Raw genomic sequence first — 18,656 nt, 5'->3', positions numbered from 1 at the left:
CGGAAGTCTTCCACATATTGAACCGAATTGAGTCAATTGAACTAAACTGAACCAGTTTAATAACATCTGGGGAACCTATGCAGATGCTTTAGTTTAGTAGATGATTAAACTCAGTTTCAAGCATCCATGTCCTGCAGAATTTAGGCAGATTTCTCCAGAGTAGAGTATTCTATTTTTTTGAAATCCTGCTTTTGTGGGTTTAATGAGCTGGAGATCCAATTTTATGTAAGACAAGCAAATAAATAAAAACTTGAAATCAATAATACAATGGGCCCTAGATCTGTATTTTATACAAGTTCAATATTTTGAAAGAAATTATGGAAATTAATACTTTTTCATTATATTTTTTTAAATATAGACTATATACATCTATTACTATTATTATGCTTTTTTATTTATTTTTTAAACTATTTTCAAACTTTTTAAAAATTGTAATTTCTTGTTTTTAATGATCAAATGATGCCCTTTTTATATGTTATTTGCAAATTATTTTGATGTTTTTATGGCCAAATAATGCACAAGTTATATGCTGCAAATTAACTATATTCTAAGGTCTTTCACTAAATTAAATGTTGTGACAACAACAAATAAAAATTATTTATTTATTAAGATGCAGCGAGCGACATCCTCAGCGCATACCTGCTGTTTTGTCAGAAGACTCCACACGTTTCCTGTCAGTCCAGGAATCAGGCTCCTTCATTTCTACAATTTGCATGTTATGTTTATGGAGAATAATTATTCATGCCACTTATTTTGATGTCAGTGCACAATTTTATGTTTTGCTATATATCAGTCTTTAATTTATTTAAGCCTCAGCTGAACAAAATGCAGCTGTAGCCTGAGGCTGGGAAAGATAATACCGCACTTCACTTTATCAAACATTCGGTTAAAAGTAAATGGAGATTTAAAAGAGTAACCTGTCATGGAGGTTTTAGCAGACTCTGATCTGAAGTGAGCACACATTCCCTCGTAAAATTTATGCTCCTCAAATTCTTTGTTTTTTTTTTTCTTCTTCATCATTTTGTGGTTTTTCCCAGACTGTTTTCCTGAAACCACATGCAGCCGTGCGGAGATGCTTTTTACGACGGTGGCAGACAGACGTGCAGCAGACGGACACAGCTTTATTTTTGTTAGTCACCTCTCAGATAAACAGAAAAAAAGTCTATTTTATTGGATTTTTGAAGGGATCTTCAGAGGACAATACTCTCTGAAGAAGCTTTTTGTTTAATTTATTACATCAAGACTGCTGTTAATACAGGAATTTGTGTAGTTTCTTTTCTTTTTATGAAAACCTTTAAAGTACCAGAAAATGTAGACGTTTAAAAATTGTTCTGATATTCAAATATTTCCCTTTAATGTTATCAGTTGATCATTTTGTTCATGATTTTTGGGACGAAGCAAATATTAAAAAAAGATCTGTTTTTTAGCAAAGTTCTGTTTAAAAAAATAAAATAAAATAAAATAAAAATGTGTCATCTTAAACCACTAAATAATACCAAACAAACTAATTTTGATAAACAAGTTTATTTGTTCAGTGAAATATTTGGAGTTCTATTTTCCTTAGATGAAAGCTGAATGTTCATGGAAAACTTGACGTGTTTTGCTTTTCCCTGTTCTCCCAGCATGCAGTGCTCTCTGTGGCAGCAGCCCCTGTGTGGCGCCAGGTGTCAAAGGCTCCTCCTCCTCCTCCAACAGCTCTCTGATGCACAGCGTCATGAAGCTGACCTCGCTCGCCTCAAGCGGTCCTATCCAGAGCCTCGCTTTCTTTCTCCTCGCTAACCTGGCTGCGTCACGTGACTGCAGAGGCATCCTGCAGAAGGTAGCTGGATAAAAATAATCCACAGACGCAAATCAAACAAAGAATTGAGAGAAAAGGATCAGTTTTTCATAATACACGAAATGCTGTATTTGCTGTGATTTCAGAATAATTTTCTTCAAGCGTTCCTGTCAGTGCCAGTGCCAAAGGCACCTGGTTTAAAGGCCACGCCGGCAGATGGGAGCGGAAGCCTCTTGGGTTTGTGGCTGAGACTGCTGGTCATCCTCTCGTCTGCTGAAGATGGCCAGCAGAGCATCCTGAAGGTGACGGGAAGCCTGGAAATGCTGGCAGACCTGGCAACGCATCGCCGACACGCTCTGCTCACCCTCCATAACCTCTGCTTCCACCCCGCAAACAAGTCACATGTCCTCACCAATGGTATGACACTGAAGTTTGTGTTGGATTGGTTTAAGTCCCACTCCGACCATCTTTTGATCTATTTTAAAAGCGTTCCCAGTGGCTTTTTTAATCATGATTGTGACATTTTTAGCCAAAATCAAAAACCATCAGAAAAATGCCACAAGAACATGATAAGGACACCAAAATCACAATTTTCATTGCAGTGGGTCTATAATTTTCACACCGATAATGTTATAGATTATGTGAATTCTTTGTCAGATATAACTCAGTTTGACTTTTCTGCTTGTAACAATGAAGGTGAATTCTGTGAGACTTTTTTTTTTATCTGAGGATCCAAAACAGAAATGTGTTTAAAAACCTACTAAACTCTTCTCAAATGTCCCAGAAAGCAGTTTTTTAAACATAGTTTAACAGAAAATCATCCTTTCATTTCAAAAAGTTTTTTTATTTATCATGTTCATCTTTTGACATTTGTGCCACATTTTTACACATTTTTTTAGTCATCTTACACATTTAACCAACCAGGAAGAAGCGTTTGGAGACTTGTTAATATTGGAAATGAAACTGAAATGAACTAGTTGTGTTTTCTTCTGCATCATGGAAACACTGAGTGAGAGGTTTTTGATCAGCATGATAGCTGAGCATGATAGTGAGTGGGTTGGTGGGGTCTCAGGGCTGGATGAGGGTGTTCAGTTGGAAAGGTGGTGTTGATTTGATCATACTGTAAGCGAATGCTGAGGTTTTACAAGTGGAGACAGCCACAGAGACATGAAGTCGTAGCAACTGGGTTTTGAAACTTCACATGTTTTCATTTGGTGATTCATAACACCATATACCCTCTAACACAAAACAGTTTCTTGTAAGAGTGAATTCCTCAACATAGCATAGAATATCTGAAGCTACATTCACACCACTCTCGTGTTTTGGGCTTTCACGTTCAAAACTATCGCATTCACGCAAGCATCTACGGCCGTTTTTGGGCTCAACGTACAAAACCATTGAATGTGCATTGAAAGTTAAGCTCGGCCATCTTTAACCAATCAGGGTCTTAGGAAGTGACGTTTGGATGGCATCCCTTTAAATTTGTGGAAGTGCCAACCATTTGAAAACTGATCATGGAGGAGAAATTGATAGTTTGTTTCTGGTCAGAATTATGACACCAAGTCTTTCATATATCGAAATAGAGCTGTAAAAAATAAAAATAAGGGGTGAGATTTGCCCCACTTTGATATTTCACACCAAGCTTCTTCCCGCTCAGAAGATGCATGCACTCCAGTTGCGTTTAACCAGCCACTTTCAATGAAAAGTCTATGCAAACACGTGTAGACATCCAAAATTCTGCTCTATGTTTGCCTAGACTTTTCATTGAAAGTGTCGACTTAAACATGTGTCGAGCTGGTGTGTGGGCACTTTAACTGATGGCTCACACCGGACACCAAAGTGCTGCAAAGCGGTACGGAATGGAGGTCACTTCCATTCTCCTCCTTTGTTACCTCGAAGTGCCACAGACTTTCATGGTTGGCTAGCACCGTGCAGTGAATGTTTCGGCGTCTAGTCTATTTTTTTGCACAGGCTGTGGGAAATCCGCGTCAATTCTGGCAGGAAGTCATGCCAAGAAAATCCACCATTTTCAAAATATAACCAGTTTTTCAGAATAAAATAGCGTGATTGACAAATGCGATTATATTTTTGTATCTAAACAGACTGTAAAGATGAAAACACATAAACACAACGCATGAAAACAACAGACATACACATCCATAACACATATGTGCAAAATTAATCGAAATTCTAAAAAAGGCCAAAAACCCCAATTTCACAAAGACACTATTTCCATGAAATCGTGATTATGGGAATAAACCTAAACCAACTCAACCAGGAAGTCAGAAACACACGATGGATGGGAACACGGATTGATTTAATTTGATTCACTAAAAGGGAGCATTTGGGTGACTTCACAATAGTGTCGCGAGCGCATGTGCAGCACAGCTAGTCCTTAGACAGTAGTTTATTATCGCAAATCCAATTTTCACATTTTAATAGTTAATAGAAACGCCGCTACTGAGACACACACAGATCAACGGGGTGGGTCAACTATGGAGAGGGGGTGTGTGAGTTCTAAGTAACTACAGCTGAGCAGATGTAAATAATGTCTGGTGTGAACCGGAGGTTGGGGAGACCACATGCACTCGGCCTGCCCACCGCTTCGCAGTGGTTCCACGTGCGGTATATTACAGATGTGAGTGATGGACGTGCGCTGGTAAATAGTAAAATAAAGAAGTAGCCTTTCCCTGTTTCTCCAGTGTGAACACCAAACGAGCGTTCATGAACCCACGCTTTGCCCAGCAAGCAGGATACTTAAGCTAGCTATTAATCTGTTTTAAATGTTGATCTGTAAACTTCATTGCAAATTTGGCTCTAGCTTTTTGTTCACAGATGCTAGAAACTTTATTGGTTAACAAAAAAAAAGACAAACCACTTGTAGCAAACACACTAAAAGAAAACCCCAATTCACCCCAATTCTTGGCCCTTGTTTTTTTAACAGGTTGTGGTTAGCATGTTTGGTGAAAAGCCAGACAAAAACTCTAAAAAGCTATTAGCTTGTAAATAGGTCAACTTAAGCTTAATAAGAACATCAGACAATCAAGCAGTAAGGTGAAGCTAAGTAATTATAACAAATCTTGATCTCTGATGCAGAATTAAATCATTGTGTTGGGATGGAAGCGTCCAAAATGCAAATCAGTTTACAGTTTAGCTTCAATGCTGCCTCAAAGGGGGGTGTGAATGCTGCAGGTGTGCACAGATGAAAGACGAGGGTGAAGAAAACACAGGAAGCCGCTTAGACAACAAACCCAGCGTATGTGCCCCCCCTCCAATACATCACAAATGCAGGTGGGAGATGCAGCCGTGGTGGTGTGGAAACTGTTAAGTGTCAGTATTTACTGCTTCCTGTGGAAAAGCCGAGACCTTTTTAGATGGTTTGATTTCGAGTACAACTTCAGCCGACGGAGTTTATAGGAAATGAAGAGCGTGCATTCTAATGTCAGTGAGAAGGGGTGTTAAACCAGTGTGACTCACAGGTTTGAGAGTGTTAGCCAGACTGTAGTCGGGAGAACTTTCCTCCCAAAAGAAAATCAAGATGGTTTAGATCAGGGGTGTCAAACTCAATCGCATAAGGAGCCAAAATCCAAAACACACCTTAGGTCACGGTCTGAACAGGATAAACGTTTATTGAACACTCTAAAACTACATTTTTTAAACTTTAAAACTTAACTTTTTGACATAATTATATAGCATTACCTGCGATAATACTAGTGGGATTGTTCTAAGCTGAATTTAGCCGCTGAAGATGCTAGTCCTGATTGCTAAAATTGATAGCTAAAAACGCTGAAGCAGATAGACAGCTAAAATATTAGCTAAATGCCAAATTATCCTAAAAACTACAAAAAAAACTATGCTAGCCAAAACAGCTAGCATATAGCTGAAAAAATAGCTAAACTTCAAAATAGCCTAAAAACTGAAAAAAGCCTAAATTAGCCAAAACAGCTAGCATGTAGCTGACGTATTAGCTAAACTCCGAAATAGCCTAAAAAAAGTCTTAGTAAGTGCCAAAATTGTCCATAAAGCTAGCATAATGCCACTTTTTAAAACTTTAAAACTGTAACTTTTTAACATAATTATGAAAAATAAAAAGGCAGGAATATTATTCCAGGATAAATCCGCTTGAACCTTTAATAATTTTAAATATTTTGCTCTCCATAAAAATATATTTTGTCAAATATATACTGGTTAGAAAGAAATAAGCGCCTATTTCTTGCGCTTATATTAAGCTGGATCCAGACCCCACATGTGATTTAGATTCACTAAAACTGAAAATGCTTTGGAAAACTATTATTCCAAATATATATTGAGCTTTAGATTTGACTTTCTCTATATAATTGGGGTTTTTGTTTCAGAAAAAGCTGTGAACGTCCTGTTATCCTGCCTGGACAATAAAGATATGGAAGCTCGCTGTATTGGAGCATCTGCACTGTGGGCTTTACTGCACAACAACCAGAGGGTACGCTACCACACCTGAACATACTTCTACTGGCTAGTTTTTAAGTGATATAAATACCTGCTTCTTATGTCTGATAAATGTTAAGATTATGACCCCTAAATGCGATTTCAATCCTCAAAAAAGTTTTTGTTCTTTTGCTTTAAAAGGCAAAGACTTCCCTCAAGTGTCCGACTGTTCGGTGGAAAATTAAGGAGGCGCATGCCGTTTCTAAGAAAGGTTTGTTTTTTATCACATCAATGAAACAATGAATTTAAATTTTTAGCCCTTTAACCAGTGTTTAGGTTTTTTGATTTACTGTAACTTTCAACTGTTAACACGATCAACGTAATTCCAGTAGATTGTGAAGGAGAAAAGCCGCTTTTCTCCTTCACAATCTACTGGAATTACGTTGATCGTGTTAACGGTTGAAACTTTCCCATATGTTCAAGATTTTTTGTTTAAGCGTCAAAAAAATTTGTCTTTTTTTTTTAGACGCAGAAACCAAACCTGAAGCGTTGAGCTTCCACCTGCTGAAGTGCCTGGAAAACCTTTCTCATTTACTTAAAAACTAAATATTTGTAATGCTTTTGTGTGTCCTATTTTCTAATTAATAAACTTATTTTGTTTATCTGTTTGCATTTACTTTACTTTAATCTTTCTATAACGTGTTAATTTAAAAGGTGTGATTTTTTTTTTTTTTTTTTTGACACATCCTGTAATTTTGACATATAGTCGAAAAAACACTATAAAACATCCCTTTAGTTTAAGCCTGTTTATTAAAAATACCTATAAAGAGACATTTTTTGTTATTATTTTCCTTTTAAGTCACCCATTTGCTCCCAGTGCTGCTGCTGTAGAATCAGGCTAACAGGAGGAGGAGAAGCCCACTATCTGTAGTGGTTTTAGCCACAGAGTGAGGAGGAAGTGCAGCTCTGGTGCCTCTTCACGCCTCTCATCAATGCAGCTTTCATTCTCTCTCGGCGGGGCAAAATGGAAGCTGTACAAAAGGACCGCTGGTACTTACTGGTACTCCTCTTTCTCACTTTTATCAAAGGTACGGAGATGAAATATGTTTTAATTCCTTCGTGTGTTCTCATCCTTGTGTATATTTTATTAACAGGATATCATCTTTTTTAACAATTTGTCATCAGATTACATACTTAGGGAATGAAATCTATGTATATACAGAAGTTAAATATCAGGGAAGTTTTTTTTTTTAATATATATAATCAAAAATAAACTTTGGCACCTGTTCAGCAGCTTATGTAAGATGTGTTTGTGTAAACAGTTTAATTTGCATAAGTGTCACTACTCAAGTTTGAGCCGCACTATTATAAAAAGAAGTGCTAATTGTTGAGATTATATTTATTTTTTGATTAAATTAAGCCAACTGAGGACTTCTTTAAGTTTTCACTCTAAAAAACATATATAATGGTACCCTTATTAACATAATGCATAATTAAACATTATTTAACTGTTAAATAACAAATTAATAGATACTTGTATGTATTACAAATTAATTTGAATGCATTAATTAACAGTTAATTTATGTTTACTAATCATAACAAAACATTAATAAAGGTTTCACTAAATAATTGTTAAGTGCTATAAGTAATAAAGTGCTAATATATATTTAAAGCTTTTAATTATGCCTGAAGTTATCATTTACTATTATTGGAGTCATTTTTTAATTCAAATTAAATTATTTTAATCTTGCTTTTAACACTTTCACTGACTAATAAAGTTTTATTGCATGAACTGCATTTCTGTGCAGTTGCTCTGCTGCAGAGAGAAGTGGAGACGGTTCGGCTGGAGGAGGGGATGGTTCTCAGCTGCTTGTGTCCCTGGAAGGGGAACCTCAGCATGGTGTCTTGGACGAAAACGTTCGAAAACAATCCGGTGGCTGTGTTCCATCCGGAGTTTGGCAAGTCCTTTTCCCACCGCTACAGAGACAGAGTGGAGTTCCTGAGGACCTCGCCTCTGGACGGGAGCATTTCCATAAAGAACGTCACCCATCAGGACATCGGGAACTACCAGTGTTCTGTCCAGACGTTCCCTCAGGGACCGTGGACCACAGACATTCAGGTGGAGGATTTAGGTAATGAAATGAAATCGTCTGACCACTCTCTGACTCAGCTGATGTTTGGGCTGAAACTGATCCTTCTTCCTCCCATTCAGATGAACCTCCAAGCTTCAACATCACAGATACTGCTCTCCCAGAGGAGGCCCTGGCAGTCGCACAACTGGTAGAAGAGGAGAACAACGCGACCATCAGGTGTATTCAGCCTCACAACGTAACCATCTACCAGGTGATTCTGGAGAGGAAGCTGCGTGAGCACATCTGGAACATTATTGGTGTCTGCAAGCAAGTGGAGGGAGGCCTGGTGAGTGAGGACTACAGCGACAGAGGCAGAGTGGACTGCGCCGACAGCCTGGAAGTCAGCCTGCACCTCACTGGTATCGCACAGGAAGACAGTGGTTTCTATCGCTGTACTTTTAATACAGATGTGGGCGTGCGGACCTACACCATGAAGCTCAACGTTTCCACTCCAGGTAGTAAAAACACACATTATCCATGTGTTTATCTCAGCTGAAGACACTCAAAATTCTTATAATCACAAGAAATATGTCAAAGTTTTTCTTGGATTTTTCATAATTATCCATATTTCCTCTCTTTGAATTCACTCACTCATTGGTTTCATTCTAATAGGCGGATTCAGCTTGAAACTATACATGATGTACGTTTACATTGGAGCTGGAGCTTCTGCAGTTCTCCTCCTCATCGTCATTCTCATACTAGCAATGAGGCGCAGGTAAGAAACACACATTTTATATCCGTAGAATATATTTTTACAGTTTGAGAAATGACATCAGTTACTCTATGCCTAATGAAAAATAAAAAAGTGATAAAAACACATTTGTTTAGACTGAGATGTATTCAAAATTAAAGGAAAACTCCTAAAATGTCTCAAGATGAATGGGTAAATTCATCATTTGCTTGGGATTTTTCCTAAAAATAATCTTCATTTACATGTGTGCACAAAAAAAGAAAGATTTATGCTAAGGAAAAACAAATTTAAACTGTAAAAACAAACGAATTTTGAATTTTAGGTGTCATAAACCAGGTGTTGGTCACTGCTTTGCTGTGAACTCCAAAGCCAATGTAGAATTTTCCTCACATACATTTATGCTCTCAGACTCTTCTTGGACCATTCAGCGATCTAGAAAATTCTCTTGGTCGTCTGTGTTCTGTTAGTGTCGACTTTTGTTCACATTGAAGCCATTGGAGAAAATAAAGGCATAACGAACGTGACACGTGTCAGAATTTATCTGTGGGTCACATGACTCACAGCTTCAACTAAGGAAAAAAAAACATAACATTACATTGCAAGTGCATATTAAAATCAGCACCTGAATATAAAAATAAAACTGATATGGAATTGCATCCAATACATTTCTTTACAGGGGCTGTGACATGCTAGGCCATTAATTTGACATATTTTAAATTAATTTAAAATTACAGCAAGTGATAATAATATATTCTTCACTGCAAAATTTTTCGGATCCTAAACTGAGCTGCAATTTCCAACAGACCTCGGAAATGACATGAAGAAAAAATCCTTCAAATTAATAATTTGTGGTGAAAAATGTATATTTTGTGCAGACAAGTTAATATTTTGTTGGCCCAATTAACTTTCGTGGGCACAAATCAGCTTTTTGTGAGAACAAATTGGCATTTTGTGTGCAAAGATTACCAGTAGCTTTTTGTGGACACCAATTATCTATTTGTGTTCACAAGTTAGCTATTTGTGGGCTCAAATTTGCATTTTGTGCATACAAAGTAAGATTTTTATTAGCATTTTGCAAGGACTGGCAAGTATTTTGTTTGCACAAATTAGCTTTTGTGAGGACAAATTGGCATGTTGCTGGTACAAATGATCATTTTGTGCACAAAGTAGCATCTCATTAGCATTTTGTAGGCACTAATAACTATTTTGTTTCCACAAATTAGCATTTTGTGTGCATAAAATTGGCTTTTGTGGACACAAATTTGTATTTTTTTAGCACAAATTAGCATTTTGTTTGCAAAATTCAGCTTTTCTTGTGACCATATTAGCTTTTTGCGTGAACAAATTAGCGATTGTGTGCATGAATTCGCTTTTGTGGGCGCAAATTTGGATTTTGTGAGCACAAATTACCATTTTTTTTGCGAAGTTTAGCATTTTGTGTGAACACGTTTGCATTTTGTTTGAATAGATTAGCATTTCATTTGAACAAATTAGCATTTCATATGAATAAATTAGAACTTTGTGTGAACAAATTAGAATTTAGTGTGCATAAATTAGCTTTTGTGGACACAAATTTGTATTTTGTAAACACAAGTTACCATTTTGTTTGCAAAATTCTTCATTTTGTGTGAACAAATTAGCATTTTGTTATTTACAAATTAGCTTTTTGTGGGCACAAATTGGTATTTTAGTATTTTCAATTCCTATTTCTAATTGTGTGCACATATTGTTTATAACAAATTCAAATTTCTTCTTTTTTTTTTTTTACAAATTGATAATTTATGGTCATGAAATGGCAAATTGCTAATTTGAGCACACAAATTACGAATACGTGGCCACAAATTATGAATTTGAGGGAACGAGTTTTTAAGTCATGTCCAGGGTTATGTAATTTCCTGCTTATTTTGGTCTCTGTTTTATGCAAAATGAATCTCTTTTTTTACTTACTGCCCCTACAGGTTGAAGTTAAAACTGCGCCTCTGCAGTTAGCATAGGTACTCTAAGTCCATATATTTCTTTCACTAATGAGTGACCCTTATTTATTACTTATTTTTTCATTGCAGTAACTGTTTTGTCTCAGTTGAAGATGATTGACAAATTTGTATAAAGTAAAAACAATATTTATTTATTTATTTATTTTTTAATGGGGAGGTAGAATATTTTTAAGTGATGGACAGCAAATCTCCCTAATCTTAGCATTCAATTAAAAAGTTATGCTGCAACAATAGTAGTATCTTTGATTAAGTTATCACTAACAGTGTATCTAAAGGTCAAAAGGTAAAATAAAACCTCATAAGATGTGATGTAGGACAGATTATAATGCACACTAGCTTAAAAAGGACAGAAATGTCACGCACACATGCTGGAATCAGCAGGTAGATGCTCAGAGTTACACCACACACAAACCAAAATAGCCTCCACTTGTCCGAATGATGCTGCATCGTCAGCTGCATCATCTCCACTTCTGTTTGTTTAATTGTCACCGCAGAAAGCAAAGCAGGCGGGTGGAGTATCGAGTCAAGCTGCACCCGTCTCAGAAACAGGTGAGCGTCGGTTTATTCATTTTGTCCTCCCTCGTCTTTACACTTGACACTTTCAAGGCTCTCCCTTACCTTCTCATCAGATACACACTCAACCACAAAGCTTTCACCCTTCACAGTTAATCTTCTGCACCCAATCATCCGCTAATCTAATCCACCATAATCCACGATCACAAACGACCAGCTGTGCAGTTTGGATGTGCTTGTTGAAACGCTGATCAAACATCTGCTTTTCATATTAACCATGTGTGTGTTTTCTCAGTCCCTTCATTAACACTGAATATGTCCTCGCAGCCCAACGTCTATGAGAACGTAGCTGTGTTCCCGCGGACCACAAAGAAGGCCGGCCAGTTGAGAAACAATCCGGTCTATGCCAACCTGCAGGCCGTGCGCTCGCTCCAAACTAGGCGTCAGAACAGACCGCTGTAGCCAAGCGTGTGAGAAGGTACTTCCTGCCTTCCCCAGCTGTTCGGCCACATCGGTTAGGACTCCTCTGATCAGACGCAGGAAGGAGTTAACAAGCTCTGAAAGCTGACAGGGCTGTCGGGGACGCTCTGACTAATTAAATGCGGTGTGTGATTACTGTTGAGGAAACATTTGTTGTTTTTTGGCACAACAGTACTTGACAGTGAGCGCCGTGCAGAGGAGGAGACAAAAGGCCGTGTTATCATTCTTTTCACTCCTCTAACCCCGAGTAAACCCATTGACAAAAGCCTGTGTAATTGTCCCCCTTTCACTCGCATCCTTCCTGGTTTCCATTCAAACCTTGACAATAGTGTCTAATCATCTAACTGGAAAAGAAAAAAGAAGAAGCAGTCGCTCAGGAATGCATCACATTCAGACTTCTGCTTCCCCGACCCAATGGGTTTCCTTGTCTAGGATGACTGCTTTCTATTTGCAGCCTGCTCTCGGTGTGAAATCTAAACTCTAATTAGCAAAATCCTGGGCTGCAGCTCCTTATGCTGTGTGGATTGATGTGAAAAGTCACTTTTTTGTGATGATTTGTCAGATGTTTTCTAGTCCTTTTGTACATAAGTGTGTAAGGTTTGTGTAATCACATTCATTTATCTCCGTAGAAGTGGAGGCAGTGGCACAGACAGTAATGGAAATGCGGTAATCTGAGGACACGGTAGAAATGTGGAGCGTAATGGGACATTAATGTGGAACCACAAGTTTTTTTTTCTTCTTCCTGGTTACGAGGAAACTGCAGAAGCCTCACGTTTGACTGGAATGATGATGATTGTGATTCTGTACTTGTGATCACAAAAAGTGAAACTGATGTGTCTGGCTGTTGATGACTCCTTGTGGCAAAAAAAAAAAAAACAGTGTTGGGTGAATTTCCTGCAAAAAAAAAATCATCTGTATGTGTTAAAAATAGCTAAAATTCTTCAGATGTTAAACTAAATTACTTTGAAAAATGTCTTTATTTTTACTGTTATTAAAAATGTATTTTTGTCTTCTATTTTATTTAAAATCAAATGAAATTAAATTCTATTTCAAACTATAGCTCTCCTCCAGACGTGTTTGTTTCAATATTACAATTTTTATGATCTTTTTTGGATTAAAAAAAAAATAAATTGTGGCGAGAATGAAAACATTTGTGGGATTAAAACTTTCCAAACTACAGATTTTTACTTGTATTGACTTTGTTCTCACTTTCCTGTCACCACAAGCAGAAATTTAGAAAAAAATATCAGTTTATTGAGTCTATCAGGTTCTTATGAACTTCTAAACAAGAATCAAATTATATTTTTAAATGAGATTGTTCCTAGAAGTCTATTATGTGCTTTAACATGTTAAAAAATACTTTTTTCCTGCTTTTCATTAAGATTCTTGTCGTTAAGCTTAATTTTTAATAGTAATTCTTCTAAAAGGATCAAATTTGTGTGTGTTTTAGAATAAATACAACTAAAACACTAAAAGAGGGTGCTTTTATAGAGTAGTTAAAGTCACATTAGTTGTCAGGCTCATCTGGGATTTGAACTTACAACCGTCCAGTCTCAGGGTGGACGCTCCACCACAAGTCCACTGAGCTGTGTGTGAAAAAAATATTCTATGGCTTCTAAAAGTTAGCCAGAACAGGAACAGTGACAGTACATTCAATTTATTACCTTATTCTTTATCATCAAAAACATCACGTATGTACAATTTGTGGAAACTGTACTCCTACAACCATTTATTCAAAGTGCTATTGACATAGAAAACAAACACAGACAAAAAAAAGAAAAAATGTGGACACAATCATAAACCAACAGGAACTAAAATCTTCGTGACACTTTCACAAGCAGGTGAGCGGCGACAGACCACAACAAAAATCACCAAATAATAAAAGAGGACTCAGATTTCTGCTGCCGTCTCGTGAAATAACCTTCAGTGCAGTGGGATTGATTTACACACATCTAATCAACTATCAATGCAGGCAAATGTGCAAATTCAAAATGTCCCTGTGACAAACTAGAAACCATCATTTATACTAATAAATATAAGTGACAACCAAAGTGTGACTTTAAGACAAAATGTGCTTCTATTGACTCTTTGTTCACACTTTTGGATTTAAAAAAAATTATACTACATGTACTTAGTTTATGGATTTCACAGGTTTGTAAGGATTTTGTGTTTAACAAAAAAAGGAATACTTAAAAACTGGTAAATTGTGGGGAAAAATTGGGTTAAAGATTTAGGGTGTAGACAAACTAGCACTTTTAGCAAAGAAAAAATGAAAAAAGGAATCGAATCGATAAACTTTTTTTTTCCAAGTGTGAAAATGTACTTTTCTTACCCCAATAGGTGAAATATTTAGTAGATTTTTTTAAATAGTTTCTAATTTCTTGTAATTTGAATATTTGAAAAGAAGCAGCTTAGCTTCATGAAGTCAAGTTCCTTCAAAATAAAAGCCTATAGTTTTTATTGGATTACCTGCACACAAAGTAGGGATTGCTGCTGCTTCCTGTTACAAGTTGTAAAGTTTCATTTTTGAGCAAAAACTTCATCATTTTGTTTGTCAAAAAAACAAAACAGTGCACAAACCAACAAATGTCCAAACAGCATAAAGACATTGACCGCTTTAGTGTTTACTTTTATCATGCTGCACTAAAATAAGAACATTTAAGGACAGTGAACACTTCTTATCCAGTTAGCAAATATCTATTGACATTTTTAAATCATTGTAATCTCAGAAAAATAAATGTAGGGTTAACAAACATTTACATGTTTTTTAAGTGAGAAGACGATGAAGAATTCTGATTTAAGGCACTTTTACATCCACTTTACGATTTGTAATCTGTTTTTTTTCATCTTTTTACATTTAAATATAAATGAATTCTCAAAAAAATAATTTATTCCTCCCTCAACAACTCTTCTAAAGGTAGTCTAAATCTAGTGCATCAGAAGTTATTTTTTCTTTATCTTTTTTAAGGTTTTCTTTGACATTTGGAATGAAACAGACATGTGAACTTGGAGATCTGTAAAATAAAACACAACCTTGTGGCCAATCTCCACCAAACAAATATGCTAAAAAAGAAAGCCCATAACCTTAGCCTGATAAAGCATCATTTTACCTCTGCCTTGCCCCTTTAATCCCATTAGAGGAGTCGCTCCCATGTAATTTATCAGCTTCTTGCTATCTATGAAGCTCCTCAAGACCTCAGCAGCTATTAAAATCAAATTGCTGCAGCGAACGGTTGCGCTGGCAGTTTAAAGTGGAGGCTTTGAGGGGACTGCACTTTCATCACTCCTGACACGATGGCCCGCCCCTGTATCCTTGAAGCACATTTCTCAATGACTTTTGCCTTTTGCTGCTTGTAACAGATTAGAGCTGGGGCTGATTCATCACTGCCATCCACGTCAGGCTGTTTTGGTGTGAGGCATTGATCGATTTCACATTCGGGAGAGTGCACCAGGAGTGGGAGGATTATGTGTCAAAACTATTGGAAGGTTCTCTTTAACTGGCTGCTGAGGCGGCACATTCAAGTGATTCCATCAACTTCTGGTTTTAAGGTGGACTTTTAAAGACCCGCTCCGATGGAAATGGTGGTTCTGGTGTTTTAAACACGTTTTGTGGCTTTTTTTCTGATGATGGAGGACGTTTATTAAGAAAATTAAGATTAAAATGTAATTTCTGAGTATTTATTCAACTGTTCTGTAACAGAGACAAATTTCTAACTATTGCCGCTCTGCAGAAACTATGTCCTATAAATTGATCTTTTTTTTATTTTGGCAAAAAAAATGCATCATCATAATTAAAAGCTCAAAAGATGATCAGAGTGGGTCTTTAACGTTTGCTATGACTAAAAAACTAAAGAAAAGCAGGAAGTTTGACATGCATTAAAAAAAACAGTGAAAGGGATTTTTTTTTGGTGCAAACTTTGATGCAATCAAATAATAATAATTAAAAAAAATTGGGAAATAATATATTACATTTACAGATTTGTACATCTTCGGTAGGTTCAGTGTCCAAAACTGTTTCAGCAGTTCACTGTCATTGAAGAGGCCTGACGCTGCAGCTGGACTCACAGCCACCAGAGGGCGACGGTGCTTCTTCCTGGTGACACTCCGACTCCTCCGGATCTTCAGATAGAAAGCTTGAGAAAGTCTGCGCCCGTGGGATAAAAGTCAACGAAAGCCCAACTTCTGAGAACAGCATAAGAAAAAAAAAAGAGGACAAATAAGTTAATCAGTTTCATAAACAAAGCAGAGCTTTTTTCCCCTGCGGCTTATGCTAATCTCAAAAGCAAAAACACTAAAACTGTCATCCCTCGTTAAACTTAAAGCTCCATCATCCCACTGAAAGCAATATAATATAAAAGCAACAGATAAACAATTCAATTTCCCTGCTTCATCTTGTCTGGCATCTCCCTCTCTCCACCTTAATTTAAATTAATTGGACCAATTTGCTCAGGAGTTCATATTGGTTAAACGCACTGAGAGGAAGTAATGGATACTCGTGAGCAGAGGGCTGTTCAAGTGCAACTGTGAGCCCATTAATAATATATTGGAATGCTGTTTGGAGATGTGCAAACAGAGGTGGCCTGAGGATAAAACGGCTGGCTGGCTGCTGATCAGGCGCCGAACACGAAGGAAGTGGCCAATGATCAATATTTCAAAAAGTGCAAAACTTAACAGAAGTCTGTAATCAACTGTAACCTATAAGATATCTAAGAAAGCTCCTGAGGGGAAGCTACTTCATATTGATGTGGGTTAAATCAATTCGTCTGCAGACTTTAATTAGATTGAACAAATTGACCTTTTTTTTTTTTAAGTGCAATAAAAATTGTTGCTTCTTAGTGTAAGATCATCGTGACACACAAATCAAAGAACTGACCAATACAAAACATGGCAATCAAGTGACTGTGTGTGTCAGAGCTGCAGGGAGAGGAGGCTGGTTAAAAATAAAAAAATAAAAAAACAGAGGAGGAGTGTGAACACAGCGGATGCACAAGTAAAGACGGTGAGAATGAAAAACACAGAAAAAGCATTTTCCCGTGTGAGTTAAGGGAAGAGTTTGGGGGAGGAGACACAAAGGGGGCTGTGTGGGTGAGAGGATGAAACCGAAAGAGTATCTGCCATAACAAGTGAGTCATGCATACACACCTTTGTCTGCTAGTCTGTCCTCAGCAGCATTCCCTGAAATACAAAAGAAATAAAGATAGTGTAAAGTAAAGCATTAAGGATGGGAGGCGGACTTCATGGATTGCTGAAACAACTGGTGGGCAACCAGGCATATCCTTTTTCACATCTTTGCCAAGACAATCCCTCTCCTCAACCAAGGCCAATTTAGAGAAAACAGAAAGCTCTGAGGAGATCGAGGAGGTGAAGCAGATCCCATCATTCCCCAAATCTTTGACAACACACTCGTATTAAAAGAAATCAAATCAGAGAAAAGGACAGAGAGGAAATGATGGCGCCAGCTTCTTCCCTCCTCCTCCTCAGCTCTCCCCTATGAGAAGCAGACAGTGATTTGTCAGTGCCTTTTCATTACCACTGAAGGTCGTGTCATCCTATCTGGCCTGGGGTGGCAGCTGCTGGGCCGGAGCAGACAGGACGGGCAAGGAGGGCACACACACATAAAGATATAAAAAAAAAAAAAAAGTACAGACCCCCTCAATACACCAGGAGGCTATTCACGCATGCATGTTGACACACACCTGTCTGCACTTTACTACCTCAGAGTGTAACAACCCAGATGGCAGTCAGGTAACAGCTGTGGCTGCATGCGCCACAAACTGCACATCCGCTCCATTAATTCATATCTCAAAAAAAGCTCAGATGGTCCAATAAAAAAAAGAAACTTTTATTTTTCATTCAATTAGCCTGTAAATGTCATTGAATTCTCACATCTTTTTTGACTTTCTAATGAACAGAAAAATATGCATGAATCAAAAACAAGAATCTTTTTTTTTGCATAAAAGTTGTGAATCCTCCCTGACAGGAACGGCACCTTTTTTTCCCACCAGAAAAACTTTAGTGAACTGATTTTTTTATGCATCAGCAAACTCAGAGAGTTCAGCCGTTTTGGAGAAATGCAAAAGAATGAATAGTAATAAGAAGAAGTGTTACACAAGCGGAAAGTAGGACTATCATCCCTATGTATGCGCCGCCTTTTCAGAATAAAACTTTTATTTCCAGCGTCACTTTTTTCCTTCGACGTTTTTCCCTTAAGACGGAACACGTTCACTGATCGCTTTTAAACGCAGCAATCACAGAAACATCGTATAGGAAACAGATGTGAAATATAGGAAAATAATTGAGCTCCTCTACCTCAGCGCCAGACCCTCCTTTAACCCAGTCAAGTAAAAAAAAAAAACAAATAGGTGAATAAACCTTAACAGGGAAAGGGAAGTGCGTTCCCTAATTATTCCCCTGGATCCGCAGGGTACTTGAAAGCAACCCGAGCATGACTCAGCAAATTTACTGTGCTGATTGGATATTCATAACATTCACAGCAATACAGCCAGGGAGCAAACTCACTCAGCCATCATGGTATAGAAACCTGGTTTTACCTGTATGTACATCCAAAGTATTATTCCAGGAACTAATAGTGTCATAATTACAGATAAAGGGAACCTGCAGCTCCCCGTCTAAAAGTGTGTTACAGAAAAAATGAGCTTTTCCCA

At 37.3% G+C, this 18,656-nt stretch overlaps 3 protein-coding genes across 8 annotated transcripts in view; 2 read left to right on the top strand and 1 right to left on the bottom strand.

The window, feature by feature from the left end:
• rttn (rotatin) overlaps positions 1 to 6,843 on the top strand; it is a 35,496-nt gene extending 28,653 nt beyond the window's left edge. For 2 of the 3 annotated variants that reach the window (XM_024279720.2, XM_024279718.2), the window contains exons 45-49: positions 1,623 to 1,819; positions 1,924 to 2,194; positions 6,133 to 6,236; positions 6,383 to 6,452; positions 6,708 to 6,843. In XM_024279720.2, coding sequence (XP_024135488.1) covers positions 1,623 to 1,819; positions 1,924 to 2,194; positions 6,133 to 6,236; positions 6,383 to 6,452; positions 6,708 to 6,787 — 722 coding nt within the window. In that variant the 3' untranslated portion in view covers positions 6,788 to 6,843. Of the gene's footprint in view, positions 1 to 1,037; positions 1,130 to 1,622; positions 1,820 to 1,923; positions 2,195 to 6,132; positions 6,237 to 6,382; positions 6,453 to 6,707 lie in introns of those variants that run through there. The other variant, XM_036217454.1, reaches the window with a different exon arrangement.
• Positions 6,844 to 6,923: 80 nt separating this feature from the next.
• cd226 (CD226 molecule) lies at positions 6,924 to 12,899 on the top strand. Of its 3 annotated transcripts, XM_024279723.2 has the most exons (7): positions 6,924 to 7,269; positions 7,990 to 8,313; positions 8,394 to 8,768; positions 8,926 to 9,028; positions 11,493 to 11,547; positions 11,839 to 11,989; positions 12,621 to 12,899. In XM_024279723.2, the coding sequence occupies exons 1-6, from the start codon at positions 7,206 to 7,208 to the stop codon at positions 11,971 to 11,973; spliced, it is 1,056 nt and encodes a 351-aa protein (XP_024135491.1). In that variant the 5' UTR covers positions 6,924 to 7,205; the 3' UTR covers positions 11,974 to 11,989; positions 12,621 to 12,899. The 3 variants fall into 3 exon arrangements, with proteins under 3 accessions (XP_024135491.1, XP_024135492.1, XP_024135490.1); XM_024279724.2 differs by lacking the exon at positions 11,839 to 11,989; XM_024279722.2 differs by having other exon boundaries at positions 11,839 to 12,899.
• A 2,931-nt stretch (positions 12,900 to 15,830) lies between these two features.
• dok6 (docking protein 6) overlaps positions 15,831 to 18,656 on the bottom strand; it is a 51,152-nt gene continuing 48,326 nt past the window's right edge. For both annotated transcript variants that reach the window (XM_024280646.2, XM_024280645.2), the window contains 2 exons: positions 17,134 to 17,166; positions 15,831 to 16,173 (listed from right to left, as the gene is read on the bottom strand). In XM_024280646.2, the coding sequence (XP_024136414.1) occupies positions 16,022 to 16,173; positions 17,134 to 17,166 (185 nt within the window). In that variant the 3' untranslated portion in view covers positions 15,831 to 16,021. The remainder of the gene's footprint in view (positions 16,174 to 17,133; positions 17,167 to 18,656) is intronic.

Source organism: Oryzias melastigma, linkage group LG20 (assembly GCF_002922805.2).
Source record: "Oryzias melastigma strain HK-1 linkage group LG20, ASM292280v2, whole genome shotgun sequence".
NCBI classification, from domain to species: Eukaryota; Metazoa; Chordata; class Actinopteri; order Beloniformes; family Adrianichthyidae; genus Oryzias; species Oryzias melastigma.
This window is presented reverse-complemented; position numbering and strand designations above follow the sequence as displayed.

What these genes read in the sequence shown, in the direction of transcription:
- cd226 (XM_024279723.2), top strand. Translation starts at nt 7,206, where the DNA reads ATGGAAGCTGTACAAAAGGACCGCTGGTACTTACTGGTACTCCTCTTT. An exon ending in GCTCAACGTTTCCACTCCAG is followed by an intron (nt 8,769 to 8,925) that starts GTAGTAAAAACA and finishes TCATTCTAATAG; the next exon opens with GCGGATTCAGCTTGAAACTA. An exon ending in TGCACCCGTCTCAGAAACAG is followed by an intron (nt 11,548 to 11,838) that starts GTGAGCGTCGGT and finishes ATGTCCTCGCAG; the next exon opens with CCCAACGTCTATGAGAACGT.